Raw genomic sequence first — 27,058 nt, 5'->3', positions numbered from 1 at the left:
CATTTCCTAAAGTGCATGCTGTCTGCACCGTTTCCTACTTATTTATTTCACATCATAACACAAAAAAGACTTCCATCTCCAATTCTGGACAAATACACAGTCTCTTGGAAATCAACTTTTTTGCCACTCTTTACTCCCAAGCTACCAATCAGATATTACAGAGAGGAAAAAAGTGAATAAAATCATCTTTCTTTGCTCCTGTACCCAGACGTGCCACCACCATGCCCGCATCTGCGAGCCACGTGAACTCCACTCCACAGTCTACTCGAAGCTGCCCAACAGGGCAGACCCTGGAGGTCCTGCAAGTGCAGGGGGACAGAGAGCAAGCCATCCTGTAAATGAAAGAAGGTGCTTTGACCTACAACTCACCTGGGATCTTGGCACTCGCGGATGGGAGCTGGGTCCTGACTGCTGAGGGGCAGGTAGTTGAAGAACTCCCGGAGATTACACAGGGCGTCAACATCATTTTCAAAAGCTCTGTGGGCCACGCCTGAGAAAACAGGGAGGATATAAAAGGCCAGGGCAAAGACTGCCAGCCCAAAGACGTTGCATCATGCCCACCCGCCCTGCTGGGCCATGCTGCAGCAGACTGTGCCGACAGCTCTGTCCACCCCTCTCCTCCACTGAGGACTGGGTACCACACACCACACACCACACACCTTCAGGCTCATCTGCAGTTCATGAAGCCTGTTCTCCCTGCTCTGTATCCACACCTCTGCAAAAGTCACTCCTTTCTTTATTCAGGTCCTTGCTCTAACGTCACCTACTCAGAAGGGTGCTTTCCCTGGCCCTTTTCTAGAAACACACTCTTCCCCACACGCCTCACTTGCCACCCCTGTACCATGTGGGAGTTCTCTTCACACACTTTTCCCTGCAGTACCTGTTTACGTCCCTGTTTACTGCCTGCATCTTCCCTAGAACATCAGCTCCAACAGGGTAGACCATGCATGTCTTACCACTGTCGTCCCCCATCAAGAATAATGCCTGATTATATGTCAGTTATCTCTCAATAAAGCTGGAGAAAAAATTTTTAAATAAGCGTAATGGCTGGCACATGTCATGGGACTCAGCAACAGTGGGAGGCAATGAGGGGAGCTACCTGGCCCTGGTGAGGAATCAAGCCATCATTCCTCAAGAACACTCTGAAATCACACAACAGCCAAACAAGGCCGTGGACATGACAGAGAAAGTAGGGCCAGAAACTCTCAGTTCACCCTACCAGACTATTCACTTCTACCATCGCCCCTATGGTATGTTCACACAGCAGCCAAACAGAGCTCTGTAAGTCAGACAGTGTTATGTCTCTACTCCAACCATCCTCTTTGCTATTCACTGAGCACTCTCCTTCCTCAGGGCCTTTGCATAAGCTATTCCCTCTGCCTGCAATGCTTCTCCCCTAGACATCCATGCAATTAAACTCCTTCAATTGTTACCCTCATAGTGAGGCCTACCCTTACCACCCTATTTAAAATTGCAACAACCCAACCCCTTCACCCTGTTCTACTTTTTCCATGGTGTATATTATTACCTTCTAACACACTATATAACGTATTTACTTATAAAGGTTTATTGCTTACTATCTCTTCCACTAGAATATAAGCCCCACATAGGCAGAGATCTTTGTCTCTTTCACAGATGTCTCCCTAGCACACGGAACAATGCTTGAGACACAGGCACTCAATGAACATTTGTTCAATGAATAAAAAGCATGTTCAACACAACAGAATTCTTGCACTCAAGAAATATTTACAAATTGGTACAACCACTTGAGGACAGTCTGGAAGCTCCTCAAAAAGTTAGGCAGAGTTACTATTTGACCCAGAAATCCCCCTCCTAGATATATAACCAAGAGAAACGAAAACATACATCCACACAAAAACTCGTACATGAATGGTTATAGTTGCATATTTGTGTTGCCAAAAAGCAGAAACAACCTAAATGTTTATTAAACTATCAACAAACAAAATTATGTTTACCCATACAGTGAAATGTTATCCAGTGATAAAAAGGAATAAAAGTACTGACTCATGCTACAACATGAACGAACCTTAAAAATATTATGCTAAGTAGAAGAAATATGTCAGAAAAGACCACATATTGTATGATTGCATTTATGTCCATTCCATATACATCCAGAATAGGCAAATCCATAGAAACAAAAAGTAAATTAGTGGGGGGCAGCCCAGTGGCATAGTGGTTAAGGTTGTGCGCTCCACTTCAGAGCCTAGGGTTTGCGGGTTGAGATGCCAGGCATGGACCTACACATCACTCATCAAGCTACGCTGTGGTGATGTCCCACATACAATATAGAGGAAGACTGGCAATGGATGTTAGTTCACGGTCAATCTTTCTCACCAAAAAAAAAAGGAAATTAGTGACTGCCTAGTGCTGAAGTATTTAGGGGGAAACAGGGAGCAAATGCTAATGGATACAGGGTTTCTTTTTAGGTGATGGAAATGTTCTGAAAGTGACTGCAGTGATGACTGAACAATGCTAAGTATATTAAAACCACCGAATTGTGTATACTTTGAACAGGTATTTCTTGTGTATAGTATGTGAACTATATCTCAATGAAGTTGTTACCAAAAGAAAAAGAAAAGAAAAATATGTATAGAGCACCTTTCGGGTCTTGCTCTGAGGATCCAGAGCTAAGCACATCAGACACGGCCCATGCCAGAGCCTCAGGCCCAGAAAGAATGCCAAATGCTGCCCATAAAACTAAAATTATGCAGAATAAAATATAAGGTCATGGGCAGACATTCAATTCCTCTAAGGCGTTAAGTGAAAAAACAGGCTACAGAAAAGTCTTATGCGCCTATGTTTGAGTATACATGTGTGTACTCACATCCATCCACGTGAAAAGACTACAGAGGAATAACCCTAAAATGAGTGGTGATTATCTATGGATGATGGAATCCCTAGTGATTTTTATTCCTGTATCTTCTAAATTGTCTACCACAAACATGTAAATAATACTATTGATATCAGGAAAAATAAAGAGCATATTTCATCAAATTGAAAACACCAACAAAACACAACATTATTTTATGTCCCAGTAAGAAAGAAAAACTGCTGCAACTAAGCCCTGTGACAAGGGTGTGATGACAGGCTGCAGGGGAGTCCACAATGAGAGGTGTTCCGATTCTAGGTCTGTGTTGGAGATGAAGCCGAACAGAGCTGATGGGTGAAGGAAAGAAATGAGACAAAGCTGACGCCAACCTGAGATGAGGGAGGCACAATTTCTGTGAGCAGGAGGAGATCAAGACCTCTTTTTAAAAAAAAACAAAAAACATTATTTCAACAAATCCAAGACTTAACTGACAGTAAGACACACCTCTCTATGTGTGTCTCTATGTACACTAAGAAAAAAACACTGACAACTAAATGATGACCCAACGCCTCACAACATGTACAATATGGCACAGAAATCAGTCACATCAGCCTCTCACTGCTTGAAGTCTTTCAAAGAGGCAATTTCTTCCACCTTCAGTTACACTGATTGCTGTATGGTAGGAAATCCTTTCACAACATGGTGTCTTTTTCCAAAAAAATTTGGAATTCCAATCATTATTCCAATGACAATATGTCTTAATATCAGATTCATGCCCTGCTCCCACTTTTTGTTTCAATGCCAAAGCACAGAATGAGCTTTATACATTTTAAACTCAGCATGTGTGGCATGTAACCTCAAAGAAGTGAAGAAGTATGACCGAGTTCATGAACATGTGGCCCACGACCATCTCAATACAACTGTACTTGACCACTGGCAACTGATGGGTAAAACACCATCTTCTCTAAGACACAGCCCAACTTTGAAGTAAAAAAAGCTCACAATAAATTATTTTTAAAGGTTCAACTATACATATATAAATACATAATAACTCTCACAACATCATTCCAATTAGCTTAAGAATTTTAAAGAATATCAAAGCATTAGTTATTTGTCTTAAATTTGAGATACTAAATCCACCTTGATCACTATATCTATAGTCAATACACTATATACTACAGTCTTCTCAAATTCTGCCAATTAAGTCATACTTTTAAAAGACTGTCACCATTCTCTCTTGGCAAAGCCCTCTCCTCAGTGTTTGAAAACAGCAAGGTGAGCCTTGAGGCCTCTAACCTGACATGGTGGTGTGGGTCCTGGCACCACCAAGCTCCTCCTGGGTAACATCCTCATTGGTGACAGACTTCACAACATCAGGGCCAGTGATGAACAGGTATGAGGTGTCCTGAAATCACAGAATTCCAGAAGAGTCAAGCTCAGAGCACCAGAGCTAGATGGAGCCTTAGAGTTCACAAGCTGAGAAGACAGATAAGGAAGTGATGCGGCAGCAGAACCAGATTAAGACACAGATCATAGAGGCCTATCCAAACTAATGACTCAAGTTTTTCCTTCCTCACTCATTCCATGGCTCTATCTCAGCAGAATGACTTGCAGTGTGGCTAACATTTCAGGTTTATTCAACTGTAGAACAGCATAACAGGTGGCCCCTATTCAGAGCTTGTTGTGCATCAAACATTTTTCTAAGCACTTCTAAGCATTTTTCTAAGCACTTGGAATTGTGTCGTTAAAGCCTAGGTTCTATTACCACCCCCACTTATGGACAAAGAAACCAAAGCACTGAAAGAATATGTAACTTCCTAAAATTAACTGGCCACTTTAAGTGAAGCCACTCAGAGACAAAAATAATCAATGCTTTGGTGTTGTGAAAGGGTGACATGCTTTTAATTTTTAGTTTCTAATTTAAAGATAACAAAGGCATATTATAAAAAATTTATACACAGCGGGCTGGCCCCATGGCCGAGTGGTTAAGTTCGTGTTCTCCGCTGCAGGCGGCCCAGTGTTTTGTTGGTTCGAATCCTGGGCGCGGACATGACACTGCTCATCAAACCACACTGAGGCAGCGTCCCACATGCCACAACTAGAAGGACCCACAACTAAGAATATACAACTATGTACTGGGGGGCTGTGGGGAGAAAAAGGAAAAAAATTAAAATCTTAAAAAAAAAAAAATTTATACACAGGCCAGCCCCAGTGGCCCAGTGGTTAAGTTCAGCATGCTCCCCTTCAGTGGCCCGGGTTCAGTTTCTGGGCACAGACCCACACCACTCATCTGTCAGTGGCCATGCTGTGGCTGCAGCTCACATACAAAAACGAGGAAGACTGGCAGCAGATGTTAGCTCAAGGCAAAAAAAAAAAAAAAAAAAAAAAGAAAATTTACATGGAAGAATAGGGGATATGGTGGAAAGTACGTCTCTAAATATGCCATCCCTTATTTCCAGTCCTCCAATTTCCCTCCCTAAAGGCAACCACTGTCAGTCTCGTCTCTTTGCAGCGATATCCCTGCATGTATGAGCATTAATATATACATTTGCCTTCTTATTTTCTTGCTAGCATAGTGTCCTATACACACTGTTCTGAAACTTCTTGAAGGTCATCCCATGTCAGTATAGGATATGTATCATAATAATTTAACTGTCACCTACTGATCGTCACTTAGGTTGCTTCCAGTATTTTGCTATAACAAGCAATTCTGAAATAAATATCTTCTTACAGTCAGCTTGGTTCATGTTCCATTCAACATTGTTCATGTTCTTTGCCCGTTTTTCTACTGGACAGTTGTTCTTTTAGACTAAGGAAATTTTTCATACAAAGGAAATCAGTCCTTAAACTATTATGTATATTGTATCAGTCTTTACTGATTTGCTCCTTGGTTTGGATTCTTGCTAGAAAGGTCTAGCTAGATAGACAGGTCTTTCTTCCCCACTCCACACAAAGACTCATAAACAAATGTTCATAATAGCATTATTTGTAACAGCCAAAAACTGGCAATAACTCAATGTCTATCAACAGCTAAATCTCAAAATAGTTATCCTAAGTGAAAGAAGCCAGCTATCCCCCAAAAAATACATACCTTTTGTATGCATTGTGTACATACAAAATATCATTTTGTATGTTTCTATTCATATAATGCTCTAGAGAATTCAAATTAATCTATTGTGATAGAAAGCAGATGAATGGTTATCTAAAGACAGGGGTGAGAGTTAGGGAAGCATGGATTACAAACATACATGAGGAAACTCCTGGAGATGATAGCTATGTTTATTATCTTGACTGTGGTCATGGCTTCATGACGGTATACATGTGTTAAAACTCAAATTATACAACTTAAATATGTGTGGTTCATCACACAATCATATCCCAATAAAGTTGTAAAAGAATGTGAAAATGCAAAGGGCCAAGAATACCCCATACCACTTGAAGAAGAATAAAGAGGGAAAACTTACTGTACCAGATATCAGCATTTGTCATAAAACCATTGTAACTGAGATAGCATTGTACTGACACAGAGATAAAACAGACCAAAAGAGCTCAGTAAAAACTCTTGATATATGGACACTCAATACATGATACATGTGGCATTACAGAGCAAGAAACGATGTTCTTTTCAATAATAGGCTCTAGGTCAACTAGGTATCCATACTGAAAAAAATGAAACTACCTCTATTTCATATTATGAGCAAAGATCAATCCCAATGGGATTATAGATGTAAACGTAAAAGGCAAAATAATAAAGCTTTTAGAAAACAGAAACTATCTTCATGAGCTCGGGGTAGGAAAAAGTTCAAAAACTAAAACATACTATCCATAAAGTATACATTTGACATTGGTTCTTGTATCAACAGGGCACAGAAGCCAGGTTAAAGGGATTCCCACTGGCTAAGTTAAGGACAATTTGAGCATCAAAATAAAAAATGACAGTAATGGAGTATAAACATTGAGTAAAACAGGAAATCCATGAATCTATTATATGATTAATAATAAATCAATGAAATTAACAAATACCCAGGAAAGCAGGGTTCTTCCTTAGAGTAGAATGTCAACTGTTATGAAGCAGGTGGTGGAGTAGGAAAATAATTTTATAAACAATGGTTTGGACAAGAATCATCAATAGATGTTAAATTGAGAAAAAGTGTAATGCAGAGTAGCATGCTTGCATGGTCTCAAAGTATCTCCCCAATGAGTAGTTATCAGTTACAAAGGGAAAAACAGTAAATACATAGTGGAGAAACCAGACAACACCTTGACTACTGATCAAGTTAGTATCGCCAATGAGGGGCAAAGGAACATCGCTTGTCTCTAGATGTGATAATCTGAGCAGAATACAACATCACTTGTGTAGGAGACAGGCTAGGATATCTAATCTGAGACTAATCATGAGGAAATATCAGATAAACCTAAATTGAGGAAAAATCTATAAAATAATTCATTCCATAGCCTTCAAAAATGTCAATGTCATGACAAAGTAAGCCTGAGGAATTGTTCAGGATTAAGAGATGTGACAACTAAATGCAATATGTGATCCTGAAATGGATCCTGTACTGGAAAAAGAAAATGCTATAAAAGACATTAGTGAGACAACTGACCAAACTGGAATCTGGATGGTAGAGTAGACAAAAGTAATGAATAGAGGGGACAGCCCCATGGCCAAGTGGTTGGGTTCGCGCACTCCACTTCAGTGCCCAGGGTTTCGCCAGTTCGAATCCTGGGCGTGGACATGGCACTGCTCATCAGGCCATGCTGACACGGCATCCCACATGCCACAACTGGAAGGACCCACAACTAAAAAACATACAACTATGTACCTGGGGGCCTTTGGGAGAAAAAGGAAAAATAAAATCTTTAAAAAAAAGCAATGAAGAACAGCCTATATGTTAGGCATATGTAAAGCAAGTCTCCATAAATTTTAAAAGATTGGAATATACAAACTATCTGCTAGAATCACAATGGATTCAAACTAGAAGCAAACAGAAGGAAAACTGGAAAATTCACAAATATGTGGAAATTAAATATCGCACTCAAACAACGAATGGGACAAAGAAGTCAAGGGAAATTAGAAAATCTTGAAACAAATGAAAATGAGACAAAAACTTATGGGATGCAGTGAAAGCAGTGCTAAAAGGGAAATTTATAGCTGTAAACACTTAGACTAGGAAAGAATAAAGGTCTCAAATAACCTAACTTTACACTGTAAGGAACTAAAAAAATGAAGAAAGAACTAAACCCAAAGCTAGCAGGCAGAAGGAAAGAAAGATCAGAGCAGAGATAAATGAAAAAGAGAAATACAATAGAGAAAAATCAGTGACACCAAAAGTTGATTCTTCAAAAAGATCAACAAAATTGAAAAATCTTTAGCTAGATGGACTAATAAGACAGACTCAAATTACTAAAACCAAAAATGAAAATAAGGATATTGCTATCAACATTATGAAAATAAAAAGGATTATAAGAGTACTATGAACAATTCTACACCAACAAATTGGATAACCTAGATGAAATGGACAAATTCCTAGAAACACACAATCTACTAAGACTGAATCATGAAAAAATGGAAAATCTGAACAGACCTATAACTAGTAAGGAGACTGAATCAGTAGTCAAAAATCTCCCAAAGAAAAGCCCAAGATCAAAAGCTTCACAGGTGAATTCTATCAAACATTTCAAGAATGATTAAACGCCAATCTTTCTCAAACTTACCAAAAAAATTTAAGAGGAATGAACACTTCCTAACTCATTCTATGAAGTCCATAATTATCTTAATACCAAAGCCAGACAAAGACACTACAAGAAAACTACAAGTCAATATCTCATATAAATATTGATGCAAAGATACTCAACAAAATACTAGCAAATCTAGTCAACAATATTTTAGAAGAATTATACACCAAGACCAAGTGAACTTTTCTCCTGAAACGCAAGGATGGTTCAACACACAAATATTGATGTAAAATGCCATATTAAAGGAACCACAGGGAAAAAAAAATCACATGATCATCTCAATTGATGCAGACAAAGCTTTTGACAAAATGCAATACCATTTCATAATAATATTCAAAAAAATAGAAATAGAAGATCACCTCAACATGATAAAGATTATATTTGATAAGCCCACAGCTAACATCATACTCAATGGTGAAAGACTGAAAGCTTTTCCTCTAAGATCAGGTACAAGACAAGGATGCCCGCTTCTGTCACTTCTATTCAACAGAGTACTGAAGTCCTGGACAGAGCAATTAAGCAAGAAAAAGAAAAGGCATCTAAAATCAGAAAGGAAGAAGTACAATTATGTTTACAGATGACATGATCTTATATGCAGAAAACTCTAAAGATTCTACAAAAAAAAGTTTAATAAAGGAATTCAGCAAAGTTTCAGGATACAAAATCAGGACACAAAAATCAGTTGCATTATTATACATTAACAATATACAATCTGAAAAGGATATTACAAAAACAATTCCATTTCCAATAGCTTCTAAAAGAATAAAGTACTTAGGAATAACTTAACCAAGGAAGTAAAAGACTTGCACATTGAAAATTATAAAACATCACTGAAAGAAATTAAGGAAGACACAGATAAATGGAAAGATATCTGTTCACGGATCAAAAGACAATACTGTTAAAATGTCAACACTACCAAAAGCAACATATGGATTCCATGTCGTCCCTATAAAAATCTCAAGGACGTTTTTTGCAAAAATAGAAAAATCCATTGTAAAATTGATATGGAATCTCAAGGGATTCTGTATAGCCAAGACAATCTTGAAAAAGAAGAACAAAATAGGAAGTCTCACACTTTCTGATCTCAAAACCTACTACAAAGCTGTAGAAATCAAAACACTTTGGTACTGGCATAAAGATAGACATATAGACCAATGGAAAATAATAGAAAGCCCAGTAATAAACCCTCACATATATGCTCAAATGATTTTCAACAACGATACCTAGACCATTCAGTGGAGAAAGAACAGTGTTTTCAACAAATGGTGCTAGGAAAACTACGTATCACATGCAAAAACATGAAGTTGGACCTTACATTACACTGTATAGAAAAATTAACAAAATGGACCAAAGTTCTAAACATAAGAGCTTAACTCTTAGAAGAAAACGTAGGGGAAGTCTCATGACATTGAATTTGGCAAAATTTCTTGGAAATGACAACAAAAGCAGAGGCAAAAAAAAGAAATACACTGGCCTTCATCAAAATTAAAATCTTCTGTGCAAAGGACACCATGAACAGAATAAAAAGGCAGCCCACAGAATGAGAGAAAATATCTGCAAATCATATATAGGTGCACCTCAGAGATACTGCCATTTTGGTTCCAGATCACTGCAAGAAAATTAGTCACATGAATTTTTTTGGTTTCCCAGTGAATACAAAAGTTATGTTTACACTATACTGTAGTCTATTAAGTATGCAACACAGCAGTGTCTAAAAACACAATATACATTAAAAATACCTTATTGCTAAAAAATGTTAATCATCTGAGCCTTCAGTAAGTTGTAATACTTTTGCTCGTGGAGGGTCTTGTAAAAAACACAATATCTGCAAAGCACAATACAATGAGGTATGCCTGTAACCAAGAAGTGGTTAATATACAGATTTTATAAACAACTCCTAGGAGAAAGGAGGTATTTCCCCTACCAGAAACCAGGAATCTTCCCCCAGCCTGCAGACAATCCTTCACACACAGATTCTGTTTGACTTGGAATCCTTGTTTTTTGACTCCACTCAATTGACTTAGCAGGGTTTCCAGAGCAGCATTTCTAAATTTCCAGAAATTTTTGCCAAGTGACATCAGCATCATGGCAGAGAGAGCTGTTCCCTTAGTCTCTCCTCTTAAGATACAACCAAAAGGACATTCATTAACTAACAAAGAACACTCACGCAGCACCACAGGACACAGCCATAGGTCTGAGGATGGGGATACTGGATCCCCAGGAAGTAGTGGAAAGAGGTGAACAGATCTCCTTTCCCTCCCCAGAAGCAGTGATCTAGGTCACAGGGCCACACGCAGCAGCTAGTGTGTGACTCTGGGAGTAGGTGGGGGAGCAGGTGGGCCTCCATGAGAACGCTTTTGCTTTCAGGGTTGCATCCTGGCCCGCAAAAGCACTCCACAATGAGGCAGGTCAGCCATCACGTGGGTGCCCTCACCAGGCTCAGCAGCCCAGGCAGGCCACCAGTGAGTGCACAGCAGGTTCACAAAGAAGAGGGTGCCCCTCCCCTCCCACAACTAGAAGGACCCACAACTGAAAATACACAACTATGTACTCGGGGGCTTTGGGAGAAAAAGGAAAACAAAAAAAATCTAAAAAAAATGACTGTCTCATCTACAAGATCTTTTATACAAACCTCATGGTAACCACTAAACAAAAAGACAGAACAGAGATACAAATGATAAATAAAAAGAAAACTGAGAAAAGCATCATAGAAAATTACCAAACTGAAATGGCAGTCAGAAATACATGGGAGGAGAACAAAGAGAAATATAGAACAACCAGAAAATAAGAGACAAAATGGCACTATTAAGCCCTCATATATCAATAGTCATTCTAAATGTAAATCGATTGAATTTTCCAATCAAAACACACAGAGTTGCCAGATGGATTAAAAAACAAGACCCAACAATATGGTGCCCCCAGAACACACATCTCAGCTCCAAAGACAAACAAAGCCTCAGAGCGAAGGGATGGAAGATGATACTCCAAGCTAATGGCAAACAAAAGAAAGCAGGTGTTGCCATACTTATATCAGACAAAGCAGACATCAAGATAAAAAACACAATGAGAGAAAAAGATATAATGATAAAAGGGACATTCCACCAAGAAGACATAACACTTATGAATATATATGCACCTAACACAGGAGCATCGAAGTATATAAAGCAACTATTAACAAATCTAAAAGGAAAAGTTAACAGCAATACAATACTACTGGGGGACCTCAACACACCACTTACATCACTGGATACATCATCCAGACAGAAAGTCAACAAGGAAATAATAGAATTATATGAAAAACTAGACAAGAAGGACTTAATAGATAGATAGATAGATATATATATAGAACATTCCAACCAAAAACATCAGAATACACATTCTTCTCAAGTGCAGACGGAACACTCTCAAAGACAGACCAAATGTTGGGAAACACGGCAAGCCTCAATAAATTTAAGAAGACTGAAATCATGTCAAGCATTCTTCCAACCACAATGCTATGAAACTAGAAATCAACTACAAGAAAAAAGCTGAGAAGGTTACAAATATTTGGAGACTAAACAAAACACTACAAAACAACCACCAGATAAATGAAGAAGTCAAAGGGAAATCAAAAAATACCTGGAGACAAATGAAAATGAAAATACATCATAGCAATTCTGACGGATGCAGCAAAAGTGGTTCCAAGAGGGAAACTCATAGCAATACAGGCCCACCTCAACAAACAAGAAAAATCTCAAATAAGTAATCTTAAACTATACCTAACAGAACTAGAAAAAGAAGAATAAACAAAGCCCGAGTCGGCAGAAGGAGGGAAATAACAAAAATTAGAGCAGAAATAAATGAAATAGAAACCAAAAAAAAAAAAAAAACAGTAGAAAGGATCAGTGAAATTAAGAGCTGGTTCTTTGAGAAGATAAACAAAATTTACAAAGCCTCAGCCAGACTCACTAAGAAAAAAAGAGAGAAGGCTCAAACAAATTAGAAATGAAAGAGAAGAAATTACAATAGATACCACAGAAAAAAGAGAATTATATGAAAAACTATACGTCAACAAAGTGGATAATCTAGAAGAAATGGATAAATTCTTAGACTCATACGACCTCCAAAAACTCAATCAAGAAGAAATAGAGAATCTGAATAGACCAATCACAAGTAAAGAGATTTAAACAGCAATCAAAAACCTTCCCAAAAACAAAAGTCCAGGATCAGATGGCTACTCTGGAGAATTCTACCAAATATTCAAAGAAGATTTAATACCTATCCTTCTCAAACTATTATAAAAAACTGAGGAAGATGGAATGTTTCCTAGCTCTTTCTATGAGGCTAACATTACCCTGAACCCAAAACCAGACAAGGACAACACAAAGAATGAAAATTAAAGGCCGATATCGCTGATGAACATAGATACAAAAATCCTCAACAAAATATTGGCAAATCGAATACAGCAATAAACATAGTTAAAATGTCCGTATTTCCTAAAGCAATCTACGGATTCAGTGCAATCCCAATCAGAATCCCAATGACATTCTTCATGGAAATAGAACAAAGAATCCTAAAATTTATATGGAACAACAAAAGACTCTGAATAGCCAAAGGAATCATGAGAAAAAAAGAAGAAAGCTGGAGGCATCACAATCCCTGACTTCAAAATATACTACAAAGCCAGAGAAATCAAAGCAGCATGGTACTAGCACAAAAACAGGCACACAGGGACTGGCCCGGTGGCTTAGCAGTTAAGTGCACACGTTCCACTTCAACAGCCCAGGGCTCGTCAGTTCAGATCCCGGGTGTGGACATGGCACCACCTGGCAAGCCATGCTGTGGTAGGCGTCCCACATATAAAGTAGAAGAAGATGAGCACGGATGTTAGCTCAGGGCCAGTATTCCTCAGCAAAAAGAGGAGGATTGGCAGCAGATGTTAGCTCAGGGCTAATCTTCCTCAAAAAAAAAAAACAAGCACACAGATCAATGGAATAGAACTGAAGGCCAAGAAATAAAACTACACATCTACAGACAGTTAATCTTCAACAAAGGAGCCAAGAACATATAATGGAGAAAGGAAAGTTTCTTTAACAAATGGTGCTGGGAAAACTGGATGGCCACATGCAAAACAATGAAAATACACCATTATCTTACACCACATATAAAAACTAACTCAAAATGGATCAAAGACTTGAAGGTAAGACTTGAAACTATAAAACTCCTAGAAGAAAATATAGGTAGTACACTCTTTGACATCAGCATTAGCAGCATCTTTTCAAATACCATGATCTACTCAGGCATGGAAAACGAAAAAATAAATGGGACTACATCAGACTAAAGAGCTCTGCAAGGCAAAAGAAACCAGGATCAAAACAAAAAGACAACCACCAACTGGGAGAAAATATTTGCAAATCATATAGGGATTAATTCCCAAAATATATAAAGAACTCATACAACTCAACAACCAAAAAATAAACAACCCGATCAAAAAACGGGCAGAGGATATGAACAGACATTTTTCCAAAGAAGATATACAGACGGCCAACAGGCACAAGAAAAGATGTTCAACATCACTAGTCATTAGGGAAATGCAAATCAAAACTACAATGAGGGGCCAGCCCCGTGGCTGAGTGGTTAAGTTCGCACGCTCTGCTGTGGTGGCCCAGGGTTTCACTGGTTTGAATCCTGGGCACAGACATGCCGCCGCTCATCAGGCCATGCTGAGGCGTGGTCCCATATGCCACAACTAGAAGGACCCACAACTAAGAATATACAACTATGTACCGGGGGGCTTTGGGGAGAAAAAGGAAAAAAATAAAATCTTTAAAAAAAAACAAAACTACAATGAGATAGCACCTTTTACCTGTCAGAATGGCTATAATTACCAAGAGAAAAAAATAAATGTTGGTGAGGATGTGGAGAAGACAGAACCCTCATACACTGCTGGTGGGAATGCAAACTGGTGTAGCCACTATGGAAAACAGTATGGAGAGTTCTCAAAAGATTAAAAATAAAAATACTGTATGATGTAGCCATCCCACTACTGGGTACTTATCCAAAGAACTTGAAGTCAACAATTCAAAGAGACTTATGCACCCTATGTTCATTGCAGCATTATTCACATTAGCCAAGATGTGGAAGCAACCCATGTGCCCATCAACTGATGAATGGATAAAGAAGATATGGTATATATCTACAATGGAATACTACCCAGCCATAAAAAGAGACAAAATCGTCCCATGTGCAACAACATGGATGGACTTTCAGAGTATTATGTTAAGTGAAATGAGCCAGACAGAGAAAGAGAAACATCGCGTGATTTCACTCATATGTAGAAGATAAAAAAACACACAGACCAAGAGAACAGATTAGTGGTTGCCAGAGGGAAAGGGGGTTGGAGGGTGGACAAAAGGGGTAAAGGGGCACATATATACATATGGTGATGGATAAAAATTATACTGTTGGTGGTGAGCATGATGCCATCTATACAGAAACTGATAAATAATATACACCTAAAATTTCACAATATTATAAACCATTATGACCTCAATAAAATAATTTTTAAAAAACTCCTACAACTCAACAACAACAAAAAACAATTCAAAAACGGACAGAAGACTTGAATAGACATTTCTCCAAAGAGGATATACAAATGGCCCGTAAGAATATGAAAAGCACTCAATCATCAGTAATCAGAGAAATATAAATGCAAACCAAAATGAGATACCACTTCATACCCATTAGGATGGCTAGTACCAAAAAAATAGAAAATAAGTACTGGCAAGGATAAAGAGTAATTGAACCTTTGTGCACTGCTAATGGGAATGTAAAGCGGTGCGACCACTGTGAAAAACAGTATGATGTTTCTTCAAAAAATTAAACAAAATTACTGTACGACCCAGTAATTTCACTCTTAGGTGTATGCCTGAAAGAACTGAAAACAGGGATTGAAACAGATCCTTGTGCACCAATGTTTACTCCAATATTATTCACAATAGCCCAAACATAAAAACCACCTTAAAAATGAAGCCTTAAAAATGAAGGCAATTCTGACACATGCTACAACATGGATGAACCTTGAAGACACTGTGCTAATTGAAATAAGCCAGTCACAAATGGACAAATATTGTATGAGTCCACAAATTCATAGAGACAGAAAGGGGCTGGAAGTAGGGGGAATGAAGAGTTAGTGTTTAATGAGCACAGAGCCATTTTAAAGAGTACTGAAAAGTCAGGGTAGCTGAAACATTGTGGAGATAGATGGTGATGACAGTTCCACAAAAATGTGAATGTACCTAATGCCATAGAACTGTAACTTAAAAATGGTTAAAATGGTAAATTTTATGTATATTTTACCACAATTATTTAGAAAGTATTGTATCAGTGTTAACTCCTTGAATTTAATAACTGGTTATGTAAGAAAACATCCTAGTTCTTAAGAATTATATACTGAGGCATTAAAGAGTAAAGGGATATGATACATACAACCCACTCTCAAATGGTTAAGAATTCTGTAAATTTTAAATTTCAAAATAAAAAGATTTTTTAAAAACTGTTCAAAGGATGGCATTAAGAGAAGGAAAAATGCAAGTCACAGAGTGGTAGAAGACAGGGGCAGCATATATAATTGATAAAGAACTTATATCTAGAACATACAAATAACTCCTGAAAATTAGTAAGAAAAAAACCCCAAAAACCTCGATTTTTTTTAAATGAGCAAAACAGATGAACAGGCATGGCACAAAAGAAGAAACATGAAAAGGTGCTCAACCTCAGTCATGGAAATGCAAATTAAACCCACAATGAGAGATGACACTACGTGCAAACTGGAATAATTACATTATGTTAATAAAAGTGCTGGCAAGGGGCTGGCCCCATGGCCGAGTGGTTAAGTTCATGCGCTCCGTTTCAGTAGCCCAGGGTTTTGCTGGTTCAGATCCTAGGCACGGACATGGCACCACTCATCAAGCCATGCTGGGGCGGCGTCCCACATAGCACAAACAGAGGCACTCACAACTAGAACATAAAACTGTACTAGAGGACTTTGGGGAGAAGAAAGAGGAGGGAAAAAAAAGAAGAAGATTGGCAACAGTTGTTAGCTCAGGTGCCAATCTTTAAAAAAAAATGTGCTGGCAAGGAAGTGGAACAAGAGAAATTCTCACACACTGTTAGTAGAAGTGTAAATTGCTGCAACCTCTTTAGTCAATAGTTAGGCATTACCTAGAAAATCTGAAGATATGTATATCCTATGGCCTACCACTGCCCATACCTTGAGAAACCGAAACTTGTGTGCACCAAGATACATGTATAAGAATGCTTATATCAGCATCGTTTGCAATGGCAAAAATCTTGAAACACAAATGTCAATCAACAATAAAATGGACGTGTACATTAAGATAATTTACTACACAGCTATTAAAATTAATGAACTACATTTATAAAGAACACAGACAAATCTTAAAAACATAAGTCCCAGCCATGCACAAAACAATGCACATTATATGATTTCACTTTACATTAAAGGTCAAAAGAGGAACACTAAACCACGTTGCTTAGTGAGGTATAATTAAACCTTTAAACTGTAAAGGAAAGCAAATGAAAAATTTTTTTTACAAAATTACCATCAAAACTGAGATAATAATTCTAGGCAGAATGGAAGGAGGCAATAACGATCAAGAAAGTAATGGTGGCAGGGCTCCAGAAGGCCATTTCTTGATCTGGGTGTTATTTATATGGATTTGTACTTTATAACAATTGCTAAACTGAACACATTTTATGTACTCCCCTGAGGATGTATTACATTAAACAATTAAAAACATTAACAATTTAAAAATTCACAGGAAGGAGGCAGAAACAGAAGCAGAGAGCCCAGTTAGAATGATTCCGCAATAATCCAGGCAAGGTGCTTTAACCAAAATGATAGCAGTGTACAGCAGTATATAGCAATTTGATTATATTTTACATTACCTTCTGAAGCAGAGCACATATGACTTCTGACTGATTGAATTTGGGATGTGACAGAAAAAGCTGAGTCAAAAGAGTGTCAATGTTTTTGACCTGAGCCACTGGACTTGCCATTTATTGAGATGTGGAAGACAGTAAAAGAGGCTTGGAAGAGATCAAGACTTATCAAGTTTGAGATACCCATAAAAGTCTAAACAGCAATGTTGGTAGGCAGTTGAACGTATAATCCTAGAGTTTAGGAGTGTTCCAACCTGAAGAAATAGATTTGACAGTTGTCCATATAGATGGATATTTAAAGTCTTGAGACCATGGGATTGAGAGGAGAGCCACAAGAGGAAAAACAAGCGAGTCTGGTATCCTGATGTCCCAGAGAGGAAGGAGTGATCAGCCAGGTCAAATGCTGCCAAAAGGTCAGGTAAGATAAGGATTGAGAAATGTCAACTGGATTTAGTGACACAGGAGTCAGTGTCTTTGATACAAAAAGTTGACATTATTGGTGATCCTAACAGAACAATAGTCTTTTCCTGATAAGCTACATGTGCAAATATATTTAGATCTATTTCTCAATTCTGTTCTGTTCCCTTGGTCTTTCTATTTATTTACAAGTCGATTAAACAGTTTTAGTTGTTTCAGCTTCATAGTGTATTTTATCACCTGGCAGGGCTAGCCCTTCATTATACCTCTTTCATGGACTGTTTATTCTTACACAGTGTTTTTCCCCCCATATGAACTTTATATAGTTACTCTGTCTAGTCCTTTAAAAAAGAAACTTGGCATTTTTATTGCACTCTCATTAAACACATGGAATATTTAAGATGTAGAATGGTTAAGACTTGTTTAGCTGCAGAGGATAAGAAAGAGGAGGTGGCACCAATATGTAGATATTAACTAAAGTTCTGCAAGTGGAAGATGGGATTGCCTAGGATGAAAACAGAATTAAAAAAAAGCATACAAACATCAACATACAGAAATCTGTTGCATTTCTATACACTAACAACAAAATATCTGAAAAAGAAATAAAGAACACCAGTACATTCACAATAGCAAACATAATAAAATACTTAGGAGTAAATTTAACCAAGGAGGTAAAAGATCTGTACACTGAAAACTATAAGACTTTAATGAAAGACAATGAAGAAGACACAAATAAATGCAAAGAGATCCCATCTTCATGGATCAGAATTAATCTTGTTAAAATGTCCATACTACCCAAAGCCATCTACAGATTCAATGTAACTCCTACCAAAATTCCAATGTCATTTTTGACAGAAATAGAAAAAAAGTCTAAGATTTGTATGAAATCACAAAAGACCCCAAATAGCCAAAGAAACCCTGAGAAAGAAGAACAAAGCTGGAGGCACCATACTTTCTGATTTCAAACTATACTACAAAGCTACAGTAATCAAAACAGTACAGCACTGGCATAAAAATAGACATACAGACCAATGGAACAGAATCAAGAGCCCAGAAATAAACACTTGCATATACAGTCAACTAATATTTGATAAGGGGGCCAAGAATATTCAATGGGGAAAAGATAGTCTCTTCAACAAATAGTGTTGGGAAAACTGGATAACCACATGCAGAAGAAAGAAATTGGACCCATATCTTCTATCACTCACAAAACTTGACTCAAAATGGATTAAAGATTTAAAGACCTAAAACCATAAAACTAGAAAAAAATATAGTGGAAATGCTCCTTGACAGTGGTCTTGGGAACAATTATATGGATATGACACCAAAAGCACACACAACAAAAGCAAAAATAAACAAGTGGGACTACATCAAACTAAAAAGCTTCTGCACAGCAACCTGATCTTAAAGAATAGGCAGAGGAACTGAACACACATTTCTGCAAAGTGGTGAGGATGTACAGAAAAGGGTACCTTGTGCACTGTTGGTAGGAATGTAAATTGATATGGCCACAATGGAAAACAGTACGGAGATTCCTCAAAAAACTAAAAATAGAACTACCATATGATCCAGCAATCCCACTTCTGGGTATATATCTGAAGGAAATGAATTCAGGACTTTGAAGAGATATCTGAACTCCCATGTTTATTGCAGCTTTAGCCACAATAGCTAAAATACGGAAACAACCTAAGTGTCCATCAATGGATGAATGGATAAAGAAAATGTGATATATACACACACAATGAAATACTATTCCATTGGAAATCCATATCCATATGGCTAAAGAAAATGTGACACATACATGAATACACACACATAACAGAATATATTATTCAGCCATGAGAAAGAAGGAAATCTTGCCATTTGCAATAACACAGATAGACCTTGAGGGCGTTAGGCTAAGTGAAAAAAGTCAGAGGAAGACAAATACTGTATGATCTCACTTATATATAGAATCTAAAAAAGCTGAACTCATAGAAACAGACAGTAGAATAGTGGTTACCAGGGGCTGGGACGTCAGGGAAGGGCAGAGACATTGGTCAAAGGGTACAAACTTTCAGAATAAATTCTGGAGATATAACGTACAACGTGGCGGTAATAGTTAACAATACTGTATTAAATACTTGAAAGTTGCTAAGAGTAGATCTTAAATGTTCCCATCACAAAAAAGAAAATGTGACATGTTGGAGGGGTTAGCAACTAAGGCTATGGTGGTAATTATTTTGCAATATAAGTGTACCAAGTCGTTGATACACGTACACCTTAAACTTACAAATGTTATATGTCAATTATATCTCAACAGAGCTGGAAAATAAAAGAGAGAAAGCAGTTTAGAATCAACTAGACTAGCATCTAGAGTGAGTGGAACAGGATGAAATGGCAAAGGAAACCAAGAAAGTAAGGTCAGAGATGTGAGAGACAATGCCAGAGATGCCAGAGTGTGGCATCATGGAAGCCAAGAAAAGAGAAAGTTGCTCAAAGATTGAGGAAAATGAGAGTTAAAGAGCATTCATAGTGATATAGAAGTCACTGATGACCTTAGAAAGGGGTCTGAGAGGTCTCAGTGGAGAAGGTTTTGCCACCGAGAGGACGAAGCCAAATGAAACAAGAGCATGGGAAGACAGAAATAGGGAAAGAGCCACAGGGACACGCAGACTCGGGGGGGGGGGGGGGTGTCGCTTTTTGAACACAGGGAAGACCTGAATATGGTTAAGTCCTGATGGGAAGATCCAGTACCAAGGGAGAGACTGAAAATAATACATAAAAGAGAACTGACAGCACAAAGCTACTGAAAAGGTGTGGAGAGCTGGTCAGCGATGGGCATGTATGTAAGGAGCGGGGGAAAGGATGGCCTTAGCCAGCTGAATTGATCCCATACCTCCAATCCTACCAGGCAGGAAGGAGAAGAGGACTGGGGTAGCACCAGGTAGGTACAGTATATATAGATTTAGGGGGCAAAGTTCAGGGAATTCTGCTTTGTTCAGGAAGCAAGAGATGTAGTCATCTTAATTTTTAAAACCCACCCCTGCTGTTGAACATTTAGGTTTCTTTCATTCTATCAATGAGAACAGAAGAGTTGGGTCAAAGGGTAAGCACTCTTCTAAACTTTTGAATTCCTACTGCCAAACTACCCCAGAAAAAAAGTGTTTCCTATTGACTCCCTCCAGCACTGTTCTCATGTTGGATGACTACTTCCCCCACCTCCAATCTTTCTGCTTGGCATTTATTGTTCAACATGGTTAAAAATATTTTAAGAGGAAAAGACTGATTTTTTTTAAAAGGTACTAGATTAGGAGTAATTACGCACGTATAAATTCAAGTAGGCATCATTTACAAACCATTTTAAAATATCACTCCATCAAAATCATGTAATAAAGACAGGTACCTCTCAAAATGAAGTTGGAGATCAGATTTATCCATTATCAGTATAGACAAAATGTAATAAAATAGCAAAAAGCTGAAGAAATAAAGGTAGGACATAAGAAACAACTTCTCGATAAAGCAGACCACAGAAAAGCCTTTCATGAGAAACTTTCTGAATAGGATTCAGTAAACAATCATTTGTCTGGGCAGAGGATAGGATCCTTTGATTATCTGAAAATCATTTGCAATTCAGATCAACAAGCAAAATCACCCAGCAATAAAGCACATAAGCACATTCTGCCACTGAACCCCTAACAAGGTACAGATTTCGTGCCAAAATGTCTCTCCACTAAGACCTTATCATCATTATGCTGAAAGCCAATGAGAACACAGATAACAACCCAGATCTGGGTCGGGAATTATTTTTATTGTAGGTGAGGTACTGCCCAACTCTCAAAGGACAGGAGAGACAGGCCCTTCTTTCTTACCTTTACCATGAACGTGAAGTCTGTTAGGGCCGGGGAGTAGACAGCCCCACCAGCACACGGCCCCATGATCAGAGAAATCTGAGGGACGACTCCAGATGCCATGACATTCCTCTGCCAAAAGAGAAAGGCAAAGGCATCTGGTTACAGAGGTGTTCTAGGCATTATCTGCAGAAAAATAAAAGTAATAATAAAATTACATTTGGCTTATATTCACAGAAATTCTATCCTTTAGGCAAGAGATCTAATCAGTAAAGCTTCTTCTAGAATTATACATGTAATTTATTCCCATCACCGGTGAGATAGCTGGCATATTATTTTCTGGGGCTTATACCCTCTCCCCTCCTTGGCAGTAGTTCCCCAAACCTCCACCAGGACATGAGCTCAGAGAGAACTCCACCACTCTTACTCCAGCTCCAAACACACCTCAGGCCCAGCACCCCTGTCTGCATGAAGCTGGCTGGAAGAATGAATGAAAACCTTAGAATACATGGGGCCAAAACTTATCCTGGAGCCCCTTCACACCTTCCACAGAGGGTACCCAGCAGTTACAAGGCAAGGCTAAGAGATAGGTGATAGTTTACCCTGAGTTTTCTATGTCTGCCCCCTGAGACAGGGCATATGGGAAAGAGGGAGGTAGCAGAAGCCAGAAAGGCTCCACAGGGACAAAGGTGTTGTAAAGGGCCAATCCTCAGGCCTCCTTCTGGGAAAGACAAGATTGGGGCTGGAGGACTCAGGCAAGATAAGGGCCCAATGACTCCTTGCCCAACCCCCAACTTCTTTCCTTCCCCTGAACACCATCAGCTTAAGAGAAGTTATGTCCACTTTTAGCCCTGCCTTGGCTCTGAGCCCAATTTCTATAAATCATAGGACAAATCTCAGGACAGTACAAAAAGACATCTATAGATAGAGGACTTTAAGAACATGCTGGAGTAGGAAGCACCAAGAAGCTTCTCCCGACCTAGACAACAGCTGCACTGGCATAATCTGTATGAGTAATTATTTTGTAACTCTGGAGTCTATTGAAGGCTTGCAACTTCCAGGGGAAGATCTGGAGGGTGAATTGTGGTTAATTTTGGTCAATTTCAGCTCTTAGCACAGTAGCAGCTACCCATCCCCCAACCCCAGCCACAAGGGAGGCAGCTGTGCAGGAGCAGCTGTGCATGTGTGCCTGCAGCAGCTTACACAGAGCTTTCAGGAACCAGGGTAGGCCAACAGGACCTAGTGCTCCAAATATCAGGGATCTGTATTCTGACTGCTCACTGTGGATTCTGATCACAAAGGTGCAGTTAGAGATTGTTGTTGCACCTCCCCCTCCAGCACAACATCACTAATCATGAGGGAACCACAAATGAGATACCACACCACACACATTAGGATGGCTATCAAAAACCAGAAAACAAGGTGATAATGTAGAGAAATTGGAATCCTTGTGCACTGTTGATGGGAATGCAAAGTGGTACAGCTGCTCTGAAAAACAATGAAGTTCTTCAAAAAATTAAAAGTAGAATTATATGATCCATAAATTCCACTCCTGAAGACATACCCAAAAGAATGGAAAGCAGGGTCTCAAAGAGATATTTGTACACCCATGTTCATAGCAGCATTACTCATAACAGCTAAAAGGTGGAAGCAACCCAACTGCCTGTCAACAGATGAATGGCTAAACAAAATGTAGTATGTACATAAATGGAATATTTTTCAGCCTTAAAAAGGATGGAAATCCTGTCACATGCTACAACATGGATGAAGCTTGAAGACATTATGCTAAGTGAAATTAGCTAGTTAGAAAACGATAAATAAATGTATGATTCCACTATATAGAATGTATGATTCCACTCAACTGAGATACTTAGTCAAAATCATACACAGAAAGCAGAATGGTGTTTGCCAGGGGCTGGGGACAGGGGATAATGGGGAGGAACTGTCTAATGGGTATAGAATTCCAGTTTTGCCAGACGAAGAGTTACGGAGATGGATGCTAGTGATGGGTGTACAACGTCATAAATGTATTTTATACCACTGAACTGTACATTTAAAAATGGTTAAGTTGATAAATTTTATATTATGTGTATTTAACCACAATAAAACAAAGTTGAAAAAAAGTTATCCATATTTTGCAAAAAATATCAAGCTGGGTGGACTTCCAGCTGCGGCAGAGTGGAGAGGTCAGAAAACACTCTCCTCGAAAAAGAACTATAAAACTGGACAAAACTGTCAAAAACAAACATTTCAGGGTTCTGAAATCAGACCAAACATTAACAAATTGAGAATTTTTTATTAATGAAATGCCAAACTTGAGATAAGAACACGAGGAGTCTGTGGCATTCTCAACTAAGATTGCTACTATTGCCCACATCCTTCAGGGTGAGAGAATAACACTAGACAGTAATTCAAATCCACAAGAAACAAGAGCACTAAAAATGGTAAATACGTGATTAAATATATAATACTGTTCTCTCTTCTTAATACTGTTCTCTCTTCTTAATACTTTTAAAAGACAAAGCTGTTATATAAAGCAATAATTATAACACCTTGTTGTTGGGCTTATCACCTAAGAATATAACAATAATGGCACAAAGAAAGAGAGATAAAACAGAGCTATAATGGAGCAAATTTTATATTTTACCAGAACTCAGTAACATTTTGAAGTAGATTACGATCAATTAACATACATATTGTAACCCTTAGAGCAACCACTAAAAAAAAAAAAAAAAATAGTTCAAAAAAAAACAGTCAGAGAAATTAGAAAGGTACATTAAAATACGTGTTTAATATAAGAGTTGAGAGACATCACAAAAGATAATGAAATAGGAAGCTCTAAGAATTCATCCCTCTACCAAAACAACTATTGAGCTGGCAGGAACTGTCTCCAGCAACCATTTTGGAACTCTGGAGCGGAACTCTTGTAGCGTCCAGGGAAGAGTTTCAAGAAGAAGCAGGTAAATTTCAGTCAATTCCCGAATCTAGAATAGCAGCTACCATCACGCACCCTACAACCCTGTGGCAGGTAGCCACAGGGACAGGCAGCTTGTGTTCCTAGAGTGGCCAGCTCATGTCAGGGTGGCAATAAGGACACCGTCCTCCAAAAATCAGTGTTCTGTGTTTTAATTACTGATCATGGCTTTTGATCACTGAGGGGCCAGCACAGAGGCTGGCCATTGTTTCAAGCTTGAAAGACTCAAGCAGCTTCTCAGCTGAAACGGGATTTAAAGGGACAGTTCATCTCTTCTGGGAGGCAGACATTTAAGAAACTCTTTGTCAGATCGCTGGTTGACTGCAGAGACGTGGAACTAAAACTTCAGGGACAACACTCAACATGGAACATATTTTGCAAAATAGCTGGGAAAAGTCACAAGTGGACAGATTCAGCCCCCAACAAGCAAAAATCAGCAATCTCTGATGAGTCGGAGAATTAAATTTCCAACATTACAAACACAATACTCAGAATTTCCAGTACCCAACAAAAAATTACAAAACATGCAAAGAAACAGGCTAGCGCAGCCCATTCACAGGAAAAAGAATTTGACAGAAACCATATCTGAGGAAGCCCAGACAATGGACTTGTCAGTCAGAGATGTTATACAAACTCTTAAATATGTTCATTGAGCTAAAGGAAATCATGGGAAAAGAACTAAAGGGGGTTGGTGGCAGAGCAGTTAAGTTGGCACGTTGCACTTTGGTGGCCTAGGGTTTACAGGTTTGGATCCTGGGTGCGGACATGGCACTGCTTGGCAAGCCATGCTGTGGTAGGCGTCCCACATATAAAGTAGAGGAAGATGGGCACAGATGTTAGCTCAGGGCCAGTCTTCCTCAGCAAAAAGAGAAGGATTGGCAGCAGATGTTAGCTCAGGGCTAATCTTCCTCAAAAAAAAAAGAACTAAAGGGGGGCCAGCCCCATGATCAAGTGATTAAGTTTGCACGCTCCGCTTTGGTGGCCCAGGGTTTTGCCAGTTCGGATCCTGGGCGCAGACATGGCACCACTCATCAGACTATGGCGAGGTGGCATCCCACATGCTACAACTAGAAGGACACACAACTAAAATATACAACTATGTACTGGGGGGATTTGGGAAGAAAAAGGAAAAAAAAGAGAACTAAAGGAAATGAGGAAAAGAATGTCTGAACAAAATGAGAATGCCAATAAGGATAGAAATTATAACAAGAAATCAAGCAGAAATTTTGGAATTGAAAAGCACAATAACCAAACTGAAAAGCACACAAGAGGGGCTCAAGTACAGATTTCAGCAAGCAGAAGAAAGATTCAGAGAACTTGAAGACAACTGAAACTATCTAGTCTGGGGAACAGCTAAAAAAAAAAAAAAATGAAGAAAAATGAACAGAGCCTGAGGCACCTGTGGGAAAGCATCAAATGTACCAACATACACAGTATAAGAATCTCAGAAGAAAGAGGCAGATAAAATATTTGAAGAAATAATGGCTGAAAACTTCCCAGATTAGATGTAAAATGTGCATATTCACAACCAAGAATCTCAGTGAACTCCACGCAGGATGAATGGAAAGAGATCCACACCAAGACATATTCTAGTCAAACTGCTGAAACTTAAACACAAAGAGAGGAATTTGAAAGCAACAAAAGAGAAACAACTCATCACATACAAGAGATCCTCAATAAAATTAACAGCTGATTTCTCATGAGAAATCCCAGAGGCCAGAAAGTAGTGAGATATGCACAGTCTTGAAAGAAAAACCTCAAATACATTCAGCAAAACTATCCTTCAAGAATGAAGGAGAAATTAAGACATTTCCAGATAAACAAAAGCTGAAGTTTGCTCGTTTGCAGCAGACATGCCATACGAGAAACGTGATAAGGAGTCTTTTAGTCTGAAATGAAAGGACACTAGGCAGTAACTTGAAACCATGAGAAAAAATAAAGAACACTGGAGTAAATGCAGCTTCCTAAGTAAATTTTAAAAAGACAGTATTACCGTACTTTAGTTTGGTTTTTAATGTCTCTCTTCCTCCTATATGATTTAAAAGGCAAATGCACAAAACAATTACAAATCCATTAATGGGTATGTATAAAGATGTAATCTATGATGATAACAATATAGAGGAGGAGGGATGGAGATGTACACAAGCAGAGTGTTTAATACTGAAGCTGGAAAGGCACTATTCAAATCAGATTGCTGTAGATTTAGGGTGTTTATTGTAATCCTTATGGTAATCACTAAAGAAAAAAAATAAAAATGAAAGAAGTGAATCAAGATGGTACACTACCAAATAAAAAAAAAAAATCAACTAAATACCCAAAAAAGCATTA

The 27,058-nt window shown here is 38.4% G+C and overlaps 1 protein-coding gene across 1 annotated transcript in view; it reads right to left on the bottom strand.

Annotated features, from left to right (window-relative positions):
- Nucleotides 1-27,058, bottom strand: part of PCCB (propionyl-CoA carboxylase subunit beta) — a 73,809-nt gene that overhangs the window by 31,007 nt on the left and 15,744 nt on the right. The window contains exons 6-8 of the mRNA XM_001496380.7: nt 21,778-21,888; nt 4,127-4,235; nt 370-490 (exon numbers count right to left, since the gene is read on the bottom strand). Of these exons, the coding sequence (XP_001496430.2) occupies nt 370-490; nt 4,127-4,235; nt 21,778-21,888 (341 nt within the window). The remainder of the gene's footprint in view (nt 1-369; nt 491-4,126; nt 4,236-21,777; nt 21,889-27,058) is intronic.

The sequence above is a fragment of the Equus caballus genome, chromosome 16 (genome assembly GCF_041296265.1).
Source record: "Equus caballus isolate H_3958 breed thoroughbred chromosome 16, TB-T2T, whole genome shotgun sequence".
Lineage (NCBI taxonomy): Eukaryota > Metazoa > Chordata > Mammalia > Perissodactyla > Equidae > Equus > Equus caballus.
The sequence above is the reverse complement of the archived record's forward strand: the minus strand, read 5'-3'. Positions and strand labels throughout refer to the sequence as shown.